This window comes from Mirounga leonina, unplaced genomic scaffold (genome assembly GCF_011800145.1).
Source record: "Mirounga leonina isolate KUSES-001 unplaced genomic scaffold, KU_Mleo_1.0 Mir_173, whole genome shotgun sequence".
Taxonomy (NCBI): domain Eukaryota; kingdom Metazoa; phylum Chordata; class Mammalia; order Carnivora; family Phocidae; genus Mirounga; species Mirounga leonina.
This window is the reverse complement of record NW_023270447.1, coordinates 65,249,186-65,263,238: the sequence shown is the minus strand read 5'-3', so window position 1 is coordinate 65,263,238 and position 14,053 is coordinate 65,249,186. Positions and strand designations below refer to the sequence as shown.

The window sequence follows — 14,053 nt, the reverse complement described above, 5'->3', positions numbered from 1 at the left end:
TCTGGAATCTGAACACTGACCCAAAAGGAAAGGCCCATGAGAAAGCTATCCTATAAGATCTTGAGAACTAGGGGCGCCTGGGTGGCTCAGTCGTTAAGCATCTGCCTTCAGCTCAGGTCATGATCCCAGGGTCCTGGGATCGAGCCCCACATCGGGCTCCTTGCTCAGCGGGAAGCCTGCTTCTCCCTCTCCCACTACCCCCGCTTGTGTTCCCTCTCTCGCTGTGTCTCTCTCTGTCAAATAAATAAATAAAATCTTAAAAAAAAAAAAAAGATCTCAAGAACTAAATCCTAGGAAAGGGAGTGGGTTGACCACTCCTTTGCCTCTTATACAGTTTTTAAGGCTCTTTTATAAGAGGATACCTGCATCCAGGGGGCCTGAGTACCATCTTGCTGAGATGTCCCTAAGAGGATCAGGTACCAACACAGAGCTTTTCCTTCCAAGTATCAGATATTTATTTCACCTGTGTAACACAGCTGTTCCCACTGTACAGAGAGAACTAAACAGAAAAAGGTCTGGGGCGCCTGGGTGGCTCAGTTGGTTGAGTGACTGCCTTCAGCTCAGGTCATGATCCTGGAGTCCCTGGATCGAGTCCCGCATCGGGCTCCCTGCTTGGCAGGGAGTCTGCTTCTCCCTCTGACCCTGCCCCCTCTCATGTGCTTGCTCTCTCTCTCAAATAAATAAATAAAATCTTTAAAAAAAAAGAAAAAGAAAAAAGAAAGAAAAAGGTCTGGGAAGGTACAGTCCAAAAACAAAGGGGAACTTCCAGGTGTCTAAAAATAAATAGTAGAAGTATACCAAAACAAGTATGAATTAAATTTAAACAATTTTCTAAAGGAGTTTATCAGATGAGTTATATGAACTAGGGGAAGCTCTGTGCCTTGATTTCTCCCATCAGCAAATTTTGGATTTGTAATAGAATCTGTCTCTCAGGGCTGTTGGAAAGAACTGTCAACTTAGAATGGCGCCTGGCACATTCTGAGAAGAGCCAGCATTCCTCCTACTGCACTCATTTTGGGAACTCCTTCCAGATCACACTTGCAGCAAGATTAACAACCACAGGTGCTCCTGCCTCCTCCGTGGAGGACCAAGCTCGGCCCAGTGTGGACTGATGAAGAACTATCAGCTAACACAGGAGACAGGGGGCAGCTACGCAGGGGGCCACAGTTGTCAAATCCCCCCAAATATGAATTCTTAAAAAGACTATTAAGGAAAAAGCCACAGAAATAATAAAAATGTAGATATTAACTTAGGATGATTCTTAAATTGGTATACGTAGACCTCAAAACCATCTGGGAAGTAGCGAACACACGAAACAGGTACTGTTAACTTGAAGAAAGACCAGAAAAGAAGGCAAGACGAGGTGGGTATGAAACCACCAGGGAAGTTATTAGAATGCCTCACTCCGGAATCCAGATGCAATAGACAGTTACAGAGCAGACTGGCTTAATGCTGAAACGGAGATTAAAGAGGAAAAAAAGGTGATTTACCAAGGAAAGGAACAGGTGAGAAAAATGGGCCAAAAAAGATATTATTCCATAAAGAAAGACTTAAAGTTGAGATTTTTTTTTTCCCTTTGATTGATGTGCACTGGGGGACAAAAATGTTAACAGGAAGATTCAGACTGATGACAATACGAAGGTGGCTACAGACTAAAAACAACTCTGACCACTTGAACAGTTTTGAAATCCACTGAGAGGGGTAGCCTAAAGAAAGTCAGCAAGACACAGATCGCTCCTTCCTGTGAAACGGCTGGTGCTCTGAGCAAGAAACGCCGACCCCAACCACAGTGGAGAGCCGCAGCTTAGAGAACTGGTTTCTGTCGGACATGAAGAAAGCCGCTCAGGAAGAAGAGTGGTCATTTACACTGGACAAGTCTGGTGAGAGCAGGAGGGGTCAAGGCAGGCTCACTCAGAAAACAATTAACAAATCATCTTAAACATACCAAGTGTCTTTAAGAGAAGCTTGGTACCCCTTCAGCCCCTACTGGAATGAATGAATGAATGAGCACCGGGGAAAGGGGTTGAGAGAGAGAGAGAGAGAGAGAGATTGAGACCGAGAACACACACGCTCTTGCCCCCCAGGGGGACGAGGCGCCTTGAGGGAAGAGCCAACGGGGGGGACAGCCGTGGACAAGGAAATGCAGGTGAAAGGAGAAACGGCTGGTCATCAGCTCCTCGGGGAAACCTACCCAGCCGAGGAAGAAGAGGCCGAAGGTTGGGAAGCCAGGCCTTCCTGTGCCCTCACAGTGGGGGGACAGGTGCCGAAGAAGGCACAGGTGGCCATCTGTACCTGATCATACGCATACAGGGTTTGAAAGTCCTCCTCCTCGATGAGGTTTTTCACCGTCTCCACATCCAGCTCTTCTATCCTGTAGTTGAGGTCCCCCAGCCACAAGATCACACTGTGAGGACAGAACACAAAGGTCACAGGTTGAGGAGGAACTTCACCTATCCTAGCCAGCATGCTTCGGACAGAAGGGCCCTGAGGCTCAGCTTCTTGGGAGCTGGGAGGGAAGTGACTCTGCTGTTTGGGAAATCTTTTCTTTTGCCGCCCCATTTCACATCACGGCTAACATGCTGCTTACTCAGTGACCCTTTGCTCCAGGTTCATCAGAAACAGCCTTGAGTTGTCCTGGACTGTTTTACGCTGTGTGGTTGGAAAGACAGTCTAATAAGATCTAAAAGAAAGACAACCATTTACCTCATTCCTGGGAAGAAGCACAAAAGATCAAATACTGGGAGTCATGTTGGTAGCTCGGGGGCCCCAAACCAGATGATGCCATGATGTCGCCTCCATGCACATGACAGTCCACAAAACACACTCTCAGCCTTTGTTTCTAGAATTGAGTTCCTCTGAAACAAAGCTCAACCTGTACAGTGGAGTCTGGGTTTAAGACCCACTGTATCATCGGTTGGCTCTTTCTGCAAAGTGTGACAGGTGTTTTATCACACCTGCTGCTTCGGGAGAAGGGTAACTGGACATTCCCAGGTGACAGTGCACAGCCCATAAAGTCCAATCCTGCGCCATCTGAAGCCCGCAGCCGGGTCATTAGAGAACCCACACAGCAGGATGCACGCACCAAGATAAATGCATCCACAAGCTAAAAGCGGACAAACCGACATGCAAGCTGCAAGCTCCCAAACTAGGATGCTGGAGGTCCAGCAGAACGGAAGCCACACTCCCTGCTAGGTTCCCTGGAGAAGGAAAGCCATCCTGTCAGCTTCCAGAACACCAGTGAGCTCAAGACCGTTCCGCCACCGCAGCAGGCGGGATGAGAAGCTTGCATCTGTGTACTCCCTGGCAGATACCGTGGCCTCAGGGGCTTCTTCCTTTTTCTAAAAGAAGTGGCATAAGCTCCAAGTGTTACTGTAAGGTCTGAAATTCTAATATGCCTTGATCTGAGACATACAGAACGTTTTAGAGATAAACGGAACAAAGAAAACAAAGATTAGCCCAAGATGCTCCAAGCAGCTGTAATTGCAGCTTTGTAACGTTGACTCAAGAGGTATAAGAGCCTAAGTGAAGGCGGACCACCGCAGTCCAAATCTCAATTACATGTGCTTCTGGAAAGAATAGACATGTAATATCCTAAAACATACTTCTGAAACCTGGACTTGAGATGCTCGCTCTTTGCTTGCTTTCCTCGTGATGTTTAATCAAGGCAGACCCACGTTAAAATAAATCTGACACATTTTCTGGGGACAAATGATGTGTGAGAAAGATTCTAGAGGTCTGCCCAATGGTAAGTTAGGACACGGAACATTTCCACGAGACATAATCTGCGTGTAAGTGAGCGTTAGCTGGAGGTCCCACTCCAGCAGCGGGGAGCCTCCCCCAGTCACCTCCCTGACAAAACAGAGAGGCCCCAACTCTGCATAGCCAGAGCGGCAAACTGCTTGGGGTCTGAGCCCAGACTCACTCGTGCTTGCTGATGGTGAGAGGGGGAAGGCCTGCGTCAATCTGACAAAACTGCATTCGAGAACAGATGTCTTTATAGTCCTGGTTCCTCCTCTCATACTCTTCTGTGTGGGCTGCCAAGTGAGAATTCACGACGCAGATGCTGGTGTTGTGGAACTGGAACCTGATGGCCACGCCTCCTTTGTTACCCTACGGGAAAGAGCCCGAAAGAATCCAATTCACAACCTCAAGGTGGCAGCCATTTAAATCTGCACGTTTTCAACATGTTTTCTCTTCAAAATAATCATGAGAGCTAAGTGAAGCAGTGTTACTGTCTGTATTTTATTTTTTAATTTTCTTAGAGAGGGAGAGAGAATCTCCAGGAGACTCCCTGCTGAGCGCAGAGTCCGACACAGGGCTGGATCTCACGACCCTGGGACTGTGACCTGAGCAGAAATCAAGAGTCGGGCACTTAACCGACTAAGCCACCCAGGTGCCCCTATTGTCCATATTTTAACAGGTAGGAAAACAAATCGAAGAAAGCAGAGTGACTAGCCAGTCAGTGGCAAAGCCGAGTCCACTTTTCACTAAATCACAGGCAAACCACATGCCTGCCCTTCTCCACAGGAAGCTAAGCTCTTGCAGGAGAACCTAAAAGCAGGACTTTAGGAGCCTCAAGAAGAGGAAACGCACACCTGTGATCAGCGTTCTTTCTGTATCTTGGTTTCCCAACATAGTTTCTGCGAGCAATTTCATGGGGGAAATGGATAGATCAACTCTGGTGTGGAGTAGACATGGATACATGCTATATCAGTCAGCAGCTCACTAAAATACGATTTCTAAGGGGTCCGCTCCACCTAGCCCTGCTTGAGGGCACCATTCATCTTGTCACACCAGCACCCTCAAACTGGGATGCACTCAGTCACAGTATCATGAGAGGCAGGGCCAAAACCTTAGGGATCAAGCATACCAACCAAAAACTCACCATCCTCCCCATGATTCCTGTCCCCACGGTCTCGGCCTCCACCTCGGAGATGTGCGCTGCATGTTCATGTCTGACATACAGCAGCAGCATAATCCCCACCAGTCGGATGAGCTTCACCTGGACAACAGAGCCAAACATTCCGGTCACACCATGAACTAGAAATCGAAAACAGGAAGAACTATCCCAGAAGGAAAGTGGTCTCGAAGCTGGCTGAGGACACTGATGTGTTTCCTTCTCCACAGGAGGAACACAGGGTAATCACTTGTGCAGCTCACCGAGCATGCTCCGGGATAACCTGAGCAGCCTACCGGTGCCCAGACCTGCATCTTTCCTACCCAGAGAACCTCTTTTGGAGGACTTGGACTTGAAATAATTAGGACGGACTTATGATAAGGGTCACAGGTCTTTGAATTTCCTTGCATGGCAACCTAAAATTAAGGGTCACTGACCCCTCGCTTACCTTTGCATACTTGGCATCTGGGTGAAGACCTTCTGATACAGCTTTAAACCACTCTTCCTCCTTCGGGGTATCATGGAAGAAAAAGGCTTCCTTACTCAGATCAAGCTCCTGGAACCTGTAACAAGCAGCAAGCAGTCAGAATAGAGAAGAGTAATGTGCAAGACAACAGGTCCTCAAATTGGGTTAGGCACATGTGTCCTCACTTTCTAGCTAAACTGCAGGGCCCTCAAGAAGGGAGAAAAATAAATACGTGGAGCCAAGAGACTAAATGCTAAGAAACTACCAGCGCTTTCATGAGCAGCCACCCATTTCCTTTCCATACCCAGCCCGTGAAGCAGTCACAAGTGTCTCCATTTTACACCTGAGACTACTAGTTCACACAAGCACCATATGGCAAACTGGGGGCCAAGCCTAGGTCTATATAAATTCCAAATTCTCGGCCCTTCCCACTTTACCATACAGGCTCCTTTGCTGCCCCCTCCCCATTCCCAGGCCTAGGACAGTGGTAGGAAGATAATATGTATGGAAGAAAAAAATGACTGACTGATGGACTTTTTTTTTTCTTTTTAAAGCTAACCTTCCTGGGACACCTGGGTGGCTCAGTCAGTTAAGTGTCCGACGCTTAATTTCAGCTTGGGTCATGATCCTGAGATCAAGCCCCGCATCTTGGGGTTCTCTCTCTCCCTCTCCCTCTGCCCCACGCCACACACTCTCTCTCTAAAAAAATTTAAAATTTTTTAAAATTAAATAAATAATTTTTAAAAATAAATTAAATAAATTAAAAAAATAAAGCTGGGGTGTCTGGGTGGCTCAGTCGGTTAAGCGTCTGCCTTCAGCTCAGGTCATGATCCCGGAGTCCTGGGATCGAGTCCTGCATCGGGCTCCTTGCTTAGCAGGGAGTCTGCTTCTCCCTCTCCCTCTGCCTGCCGCTCCCCGTCCTTGTCCTCTCTCTCTCTGTCCAATGAATAAATAAAATCTTAAAAATAAATAAATAAAGCTAACCTTCCTGCCCTGGCCTAACCTTCTGCTTTATGACCAACAAAGAGCTGAATGTCTAAGTAGACAGTTCGAGGTGTAGTGATTTTAACAGAGGGCTGCACTAAAAATTAAACAATAGCATTTAAATGCCAAGCACATCACTTTAATGGTGCCAGAAATTGGTTTACTTCCAGGAAGAACATCAAACAGAGAAGCAGCTGTTATTAAGCACATGCTCATTTTTCAATTCCTTCACCTGCTGTGAAGACTCGGTTATACATTCATGTCCTTGTCCCTTCCGCCCAGCTACACTGTCTAGAGATGGAGAGGCAGAACTGAGAAGAGAAGCACTCACCCCACACAGTACACATCTGGGGCCGGGATCCCATGGCTTAGCCAGGGCCGGAGGCCTTCTTTGGGGGACTGGCCATTCACATTGTATGTTCCCACAAAAAACCTGTCAGCAAAGAGAACTGATCAGTCACTTGGGGAGACTATGGAGATGACAGGAGAAAGCATCCTACGCTGACTTTGCCCAGTTTCAGTCTCTTTGGAGTCAAAGTTTAAGACCTAAGAAATGTCACACCTGATCTGGACCGAGGACTGTGGCACCAAAGGGTGACTTGCAGTCTGCCATGGTATCTGTTGTTTTTGTGATAACTTCAAACAGTATAGGGCGATTGGGAACATTCCTATTTAGCTTTGGCAGCCACTAGAGAACCGTAATCCACAAAATGATTCCTTACCCTGTGTGTGCTAGGGAAATGAAAAAACAACGAAAAGTACCTTGGTAATTATCTTCAGAAGGAAAGCAACAGCAGTGTTCACCATAACTGACTGTTTATATACCTGGAAGCAATGTCACTTTGTGTTACAGTCCCCGTGCACTGATTTAAAAGGATCTAGCAGAATCCTGCAACCTCTATTCATTTAACTTTCGGTAATCCTGTCTAAAAAGATTACCAAACACTACCTTCAGTTTACTAACTTCAGTTTAAATGACTTTCTTCAAAGGCCCAGAATGACCAAGAGATACACAAATCTCAGGATAACGTTCCTTCTTCTGTCCTATATGCCTCTTCAAATAATACCGTGACTATTTGCAAATCGTGTGACTCGCGCTATGCCACACCCACCACTGTGCCTGTCCAGGCAAGACACAGAATAAATGGCTGCTCATGAAGACTGAAAGGAAATGATCATTTAGAGAATGATGGGTGAGATGCTGTAGAAGGATCTACTTACAAATCTAGGGTATGGGGGCAGCAGGGGGTTGCTGAAATTTCAGAGAGCTGAATGATCATTTTGCTTTGAAAACAGTCTGCCCAGTTAGCTACCTGAAGTTCTGGATATAGGTATAATCCTCTTCTTTCTGCACTAGACGTGATTTCACTATTGTATCTCGTAGCCCGAACTTCTGCATGGATAAAATGTGAGCCTTGTCTGATACTGTGATAGTGGAGGAGCGAACCATGTCGGTGATTTCATACTTGGATTTATTCTGTCTAGAAAAACAGACAGACAAAACTTTATCATATCCTGATGAGTCCCCCATGACAAAATACATGAACCTGAAGCTTCCACACACACGTGTCTGAGTCACAGAAGATGAGCGAGGCCAAAGTCAAATGTATTTACTAAAAAAACCCCACTATGTCTATGTGCAATTAAGTAAACTTATATGTTGTTGATTGTATAGCACATTGGTCTGGAGATTTTCTGATAGAGAGCTCAGATCAGAGGGGACCTTGAAGACATTCTGATCTAATCCCTTCCTTTTCCAAATAAGAAAAATGAGATCTAGCATCATCAATGATCCACCCAGTTGGATGGCAGCAGAGTATGGATTAGAACCCAGATTTGACAGTACTCTTTCTAGACCCTACTGCCTCATGTAACGAGACTTATAAAACTATCCAGATCCTTTGACTTGACAATTCTACTGTATCTCTATTCCACAGGAATAATCTGAAATAAAAGAAGAGCAATGAAAGTTTGTATTTCATGATTATTTGTGTAGTTTTAATAGTCAAACTAAAAATTATTCAAATGCCAACATTTAAAGTTAAGCAAAATTTAAAATTTGACACATTTATCTAACAGAATCCTAATAAAAGTGCAAGAAACTTTTGCTGAACGTTACTTAATGAATTAAGATACATAAAGCACTTGTAACAACTGCTGGCCCTGAATAAAGAGCACCTAAGTATCTGATATTATATCCTCAAGTACATACTAGTTACAGCTATGTAAAAATGTATCTATGTCTATCAAAAAGGCTCAAGGTGAACTGAGAATGACAGATCTAGCTACATTTAAAGTTCAGGGATTGTTCCTTGCTGCTTAAGTGCATAAAAATACACAAACAAGCAAGTTTTTTATCTTGACCAGATGATTTTGGCTATGAGCAGTAGGGGGCACTGGTGTACAGACTAAATATGATAGCACATCAGGAAAAAAACGAAAGTAAATAAAAACAGGAAAAAAAGAAGTATATTCAGAGTCAGGAAACTCCTGAAAGAACGGGAGGGAGAAACAAAAATGTTTCTAATCTTCTACATTTCTAAGGTAGCGTTAGACTACCAGGTTCAAATCCTAGATGAGCTACTTGCTAGTTCTGGATCTTGAGTAAATTATATAGTCTCTTCTTCACCTGTTTCTGTAGCTGTAAAACAAAGAAGACAATGGTACCTATCTTTTAGGTTAAAATAAGATAATCCAGGTAAGAGCATGGTGCCTGGCATACACAGTCAATGCTCAATAAATGCCCAACATTTCTTAAACCAGCTACCCCGGGACAACTTACATCACGCACAGTAATGGTCTCAGTTCTATACTGAGGGAAACTTTGGCCTTAGGAAGTACAAATGAAGGGACAGCTGCATTACCTTGTGAGCAAGTTGTCTGGTGTATCCTGACCACAAGAGCTTGGGTCCACAAGCAGGCCTCTCTTATCTGACCTCGAATCATCAAAGTCAGAAACACCTAAGGGGAAGTGGAAGGAATGAAAACATGCTTACACAGACTTTAACATAGAGACCACAGCTTCTCCAATTGTTGTCTAGAGATCACTGGTTGTGCACATAGTGCTTGAAAGCATAGGAAAGGCGGATGGTGGTGCCTTGTGGAGCACAAGAGAGAGGGCAAAAAAAACAAGCATTTCATCCAGAGATCTTTACTTCTGAAAACATAACCATCCCAGCTGGTCTGACTCCCTTTTCTTAGAGACAGAATGCATTACAGAGAGATTAAAACTGTGCAATCTGCAGACCTAAGTTCCATCACCAGCTCTACTATTTATTGGCCTTCTGACTTCAGGCAAGTCATCCAACCTCTCTCAACCTTGGTGACTTGACCTGTCCTGCCCTTATCACAGGTATACTGCCGGGATCAAATAGCTGACATGTGAATAAGCACTTTGGAAGCCATACAGCATATTATGAAATATAAGATAGTGATCTCATTCCCATTTACTCCAAGTGGGACTTCAAGTTCAAGGAAGAAAGAGGCAAGGGTCAGAGATCTGACCCTGGAAAGGGTCTAAGTGCTCTAGAGAATAGGAAGTGCTTGTCATTGTTAATAAATTCCCTCAAAAACCAAAGAGCAAACCAAGGACTTTTAATAAATAAATACTTTGGGACAGTTGTTAAACCAAGATAAACCTGAAAAGAAAAAGTAATCTGCCAATAGCTTCTTTGCTCCTTAAAAGCCAAATCTCTTGTCCACAGAAAGCATGGAGAGGCCACAGAAAGCGGATGCTTCAACACACAAGTTAAGGAGCACTGGAGGCATGAACCATCACGAAAGAATTCTGCCCTGAAGACTATTATTAAAAGTGGATTTTTTGACCACGCATTCACAGGAACAAGAACACACACACACACACAATTTGAAATATGAAAATAATGATATTTCAATACCTCCAATCAATCACCATGGCCTTTCAATTTTGTTTCCTGAATGCCTCTCAAATCAATATATTCCGGGATGCCTGGGTGGCTCAATCCTTAAGCGTCTGCCTTCAGCTCAGGTCATGATCCCAGGGTTCTGGGATCGAGCCCCGCATCGGGCTCCCTGCTCAGCGGGGAGCCTGCTTCTCCCTCTCCCACTCCCCTTGCTTGTGATCCTCTCTCGCTGTCTCTCTCTGTCAAATAAATAAATAAAAGTCTTTAAAAATATATATATTCCAATGTGGCCCTATTAGCCCACGTTACCAACATCTCCCTGGAATGACTTCAAACTAATCTCCTGGCCTCCTTTCTCACCCCACCATCTCTGACCCAATTTCTACACTGTGGCCAGAGGATTTTTTGAAAAAGGAAGGCTAATCACATCACTTAAGACCTTTTTTTTTTTTTTTAAGATTTTATTTATTTATTTGAGAGAGAGAATGAGAAAGAGAGAGATAGCATGAGATGGGGGAGGATCAGAGGGAGAAGCAGACTCCCTGCTGAGCAGGGAGCCTGATGTGGGACTCGATCCCGGGACTCCAGGATCATGACCTGAGCCGAAGGCAGTCGCTTAACCAACTGAGCCACCCAGGCGCCCCACTTAAGACCTTTTAAGAGCTTCCCATTGAATAAACTCAAACCTCCCAGTACGGCTACCAAGTTTCCCTCCAGTCTGGATCCCACCTGCCCACCTGCATCTCTCACCATAGTCCTCTGGCTCCCCACCTCCTTGAATGCCATAGTCTATGCATATTAAAGTTACTGCAGTTACACTGCAATATCCCATCAGAAACCCACTTCCTTCTTTCATTTTGCTTTACACAGCTAACTCCTACCCATCCCAGGCCAGGGGTAAGCAAACTTTTCTGCAGAGGGCCAGAGCGTAAATGTCGGAGGCTCTGCAGGCCGTACCGTCTCCATCACAACGATTTGATCCTGCTGTCATAGAGTAAAGGAGCCATGAGCATGGCCGTGTTCCAGGAAAACTTTATTTATGGACATTGAAAGCTGAAGATTACATAATTTTTACAAGTCACAAAATATCTCTCTTAATTCTTTTCAAACATTTAAAACTATAAAAACTATTCTTAGCTCACAGGCTGTAAAAAAGCAGGCAGTGAGCTAGATTTGGCCCACAGACTGTACTTAGCCAAGCCCTGCCCGCAGACCACATCTCAGAGCTCACTCCTTCTAAGATGCCTTCTCTAACTCCCCCTAGATCAGGTCAGATGCCCTACCACTGGTGTTCCCACAGCTCCCTGTATGTCTCATTATAGCCTCAACTGCTGTGTATTATAATGTTTGTTAGACTGTTAGTCTATAAGCTTACTGTTAGACTGTAAGCTTACTGAGGACAGGACTATGTCTGATTTATTCATCACTGTATCCCCATCACCCAGCACACCAGCCAGCACGTAATAAGCAGTTCAGTCACTCAACAATTCAACAGAAAATACTGGATGAACATGGATTCCTTATGTGTCTTACAGAAATATGTAACATCTAAGCTCAAGTCTGTAGCATTCTTTCGGAATGTTTCAGGTCATCTTCCCATTGTCTTCAGCATACAACAGAAATAAGGCAGAACTTGTTTCTAGAATTTTACAGCTCCGTGGTTAACCAAATTATTTCTGAGAACCAAATCCCCAACTGTATTCTACCTCTCTTGCTTTACTCTCACTGAACTCTAAAGCTTAGAGAACCAAGGTACCTGAGTTAGTGAATGGCATAATGGGAAACCTTTAAGAATGGCTAAAATCCAGGGGCGTCTGGGTGGCTCAGTCGGTTAAGCGGCTGCCTTCAGCTCAGGTCATGATCCCAAGGTGCTGGGATTGAACCCTGCATCGGGCTCCCTGCTCAGCAGAGAGCCTACTTCTCCCTTTCCCTCTGCCTGCTGGTCTGCCTACTTGTGCTATCTCTCTGTCAAATAAATTAATTAAAAAAAAAAAAATCTTAAAAAAGAATGGCTAAAATCCAAAAAGCTAACAATACCAATTGCTGGCAAGGTGTGGAGTAACTCATTTACTGATTGTAAGAGTGGAAAATGGTACAGCCACTTTGCAAGCAGTTTGATAGTTTCTTACAAAGCTAAACAGCCTTACCATATGATCCAGCAATCACACTCCCAGATCTTTATCTATTTGAAAGTTTATGTCCATATAAAAACCTGCACATAGCTTTCTTTTTAAATTAATTTATTTATCTGAGAGAGAGAGAGAGAGAGCACGAGGGGGGAGAAGGGCAGAGGAAGAGGGAGAGGGACAAGCAGACTTGCCGCTAAGCGCAGAGCCCAACGCAGGGTTTGATCCCAGGACCCTGAGATTACGACCTGAGCCAAAGTCAGACGCTTAACTGACTGAACCACTCAGGCGCCCCTACAGCAGCTTTATTCATACTCATCAAAAACTGAAAGCAGGGCGCCTGGGCGGCTCAGTTGGTTGAGCGACTGCCTTCGGCTCGGGTCATGATCCTGGAGTCCCTGGATCGAGTCCCGCATCGGGCTCCCTGCTCGGCAGAGAGTCTGCTTCCCCATCTGACCCTCTCATGCTCTATCTCATTCTCTGTCTCGAATAAATAAATAAAATCTTTAAAAAAAAAAAAAAAACAACTGAAAGCAACCAAGATGTCCTCCAATAGATGACTGAATAAACAAACTATGGTATATCTATATAATGAAATATTATTCAGCAATAAAAAAGAATGAGTCACCAAGTCACAGAAAAACATGAATGAATCTTAAATACATCTTGCTAAGTGAAAGAAATTCACTGTGAAAAGGCTCCATGCTGTAGGATTTCAACTCTAGAGATGGTAAACAGATGAATGGTTGCTAGGTGTTCAGTGGGTGGGTAAGGATTAAGTAAGTGCCGCACAGGGGACTTTTTAGGGCAGTGAAACTATTCTGTGAGAAGCTGTAATGTTGGATACATGACACCACCCATAGGCTTCAAAACCCATAGAACTTTAGAGCACAGAGTAATGTATGCAAATTTAAAAAAAATCATTTTGGAGATTAAAGGATCCTGGAGTGAAATGAGAAAATGACAAAAGAATCTAACTATATTACAAATGTATGAAACAGCCTCACTGAGGGGGGATAGAAGAAAAAAGTGCTGACCCAAATAGCTTTGGAAATGAGTGGACTCTGTAAGACTAAAGGCAAAATGAACTGTTCATAAGCACTCTCCTCTGACTGATAATGCTGTTTCCCACAGGGATATGGGTTATCAATTCTGAAGCCGCTATACACGGATCCTGGAATTTAACACTTAAGAAAATGGAGAGTGGATTGTGGGAGCCAGGTTTCTCATTGTTGGAGTGGGAGATTCCAGGTAAACAAGGGGAAGGGGCTAGAATGATCCATGTGGTAATGGGTTAGAGTTGGAGATATCAGCATGAGTTCATGTTTACCTAATATAGATACATATGGTTACATATAGAAATATAGAGATACACACATTTAAGCATACACACATACATTTCCTTGCTCCATCAGCTAAGAGAGCCTAGAAGCAAGGACACACCACTAGCAAGGACCACTCTTTGATGCCCAATCTCGATTTCCACTACCATTCTCCAATAAAAGGAACCGGGGCTCCTTGAGATATGGTTATTTTAGGACTGGGGTAGGAAATATACAAGACGGAGCATCTTCTAGTGCCAGAAAACAAAGTACTAAAAAAAACTCCCAAAATAAAAACACCCACAATGATGAGGGTATGTCAAATGGACACAGAAGCCAACTGAAAGAGCTCCAATGGTCACAGCTGGAACAATTTG

The 14,053-nt window shown here is 44.4% G+C and overlaps 1 protein-coding gene across 1 annotated transcript in view; it reads right to left on the bottom strand.

Annotated features, from left to right (window-relative positions):
* The window catches only part of INPP5B (inositol polyphosphate-5-phosphatase B), a 47,323-nt gene that overhangs the window by 10,241 nt on the left and 23,029 nt on the right, over positions 1-14,053 (bottom strand). The window contains 7 exon segments of the mRNA XM_035019039.1: positions 2,293-2,404; positions 3,923-4,110; positions 4,886-5,002; positions 5,346-5,460; positions 6,679-6,780; positions 7,661-7,828; positions 9,212-9,308. Coding sequence (XP_034874930.1) covers positions 2,293-2,404; positions 3,923-4,110; positions 4,886-5,002; positions 5,346-5,460; positions 6,679-6,780; positions 7,661-7,828; positions 9,212-9,308 — 899 coding nt within the window.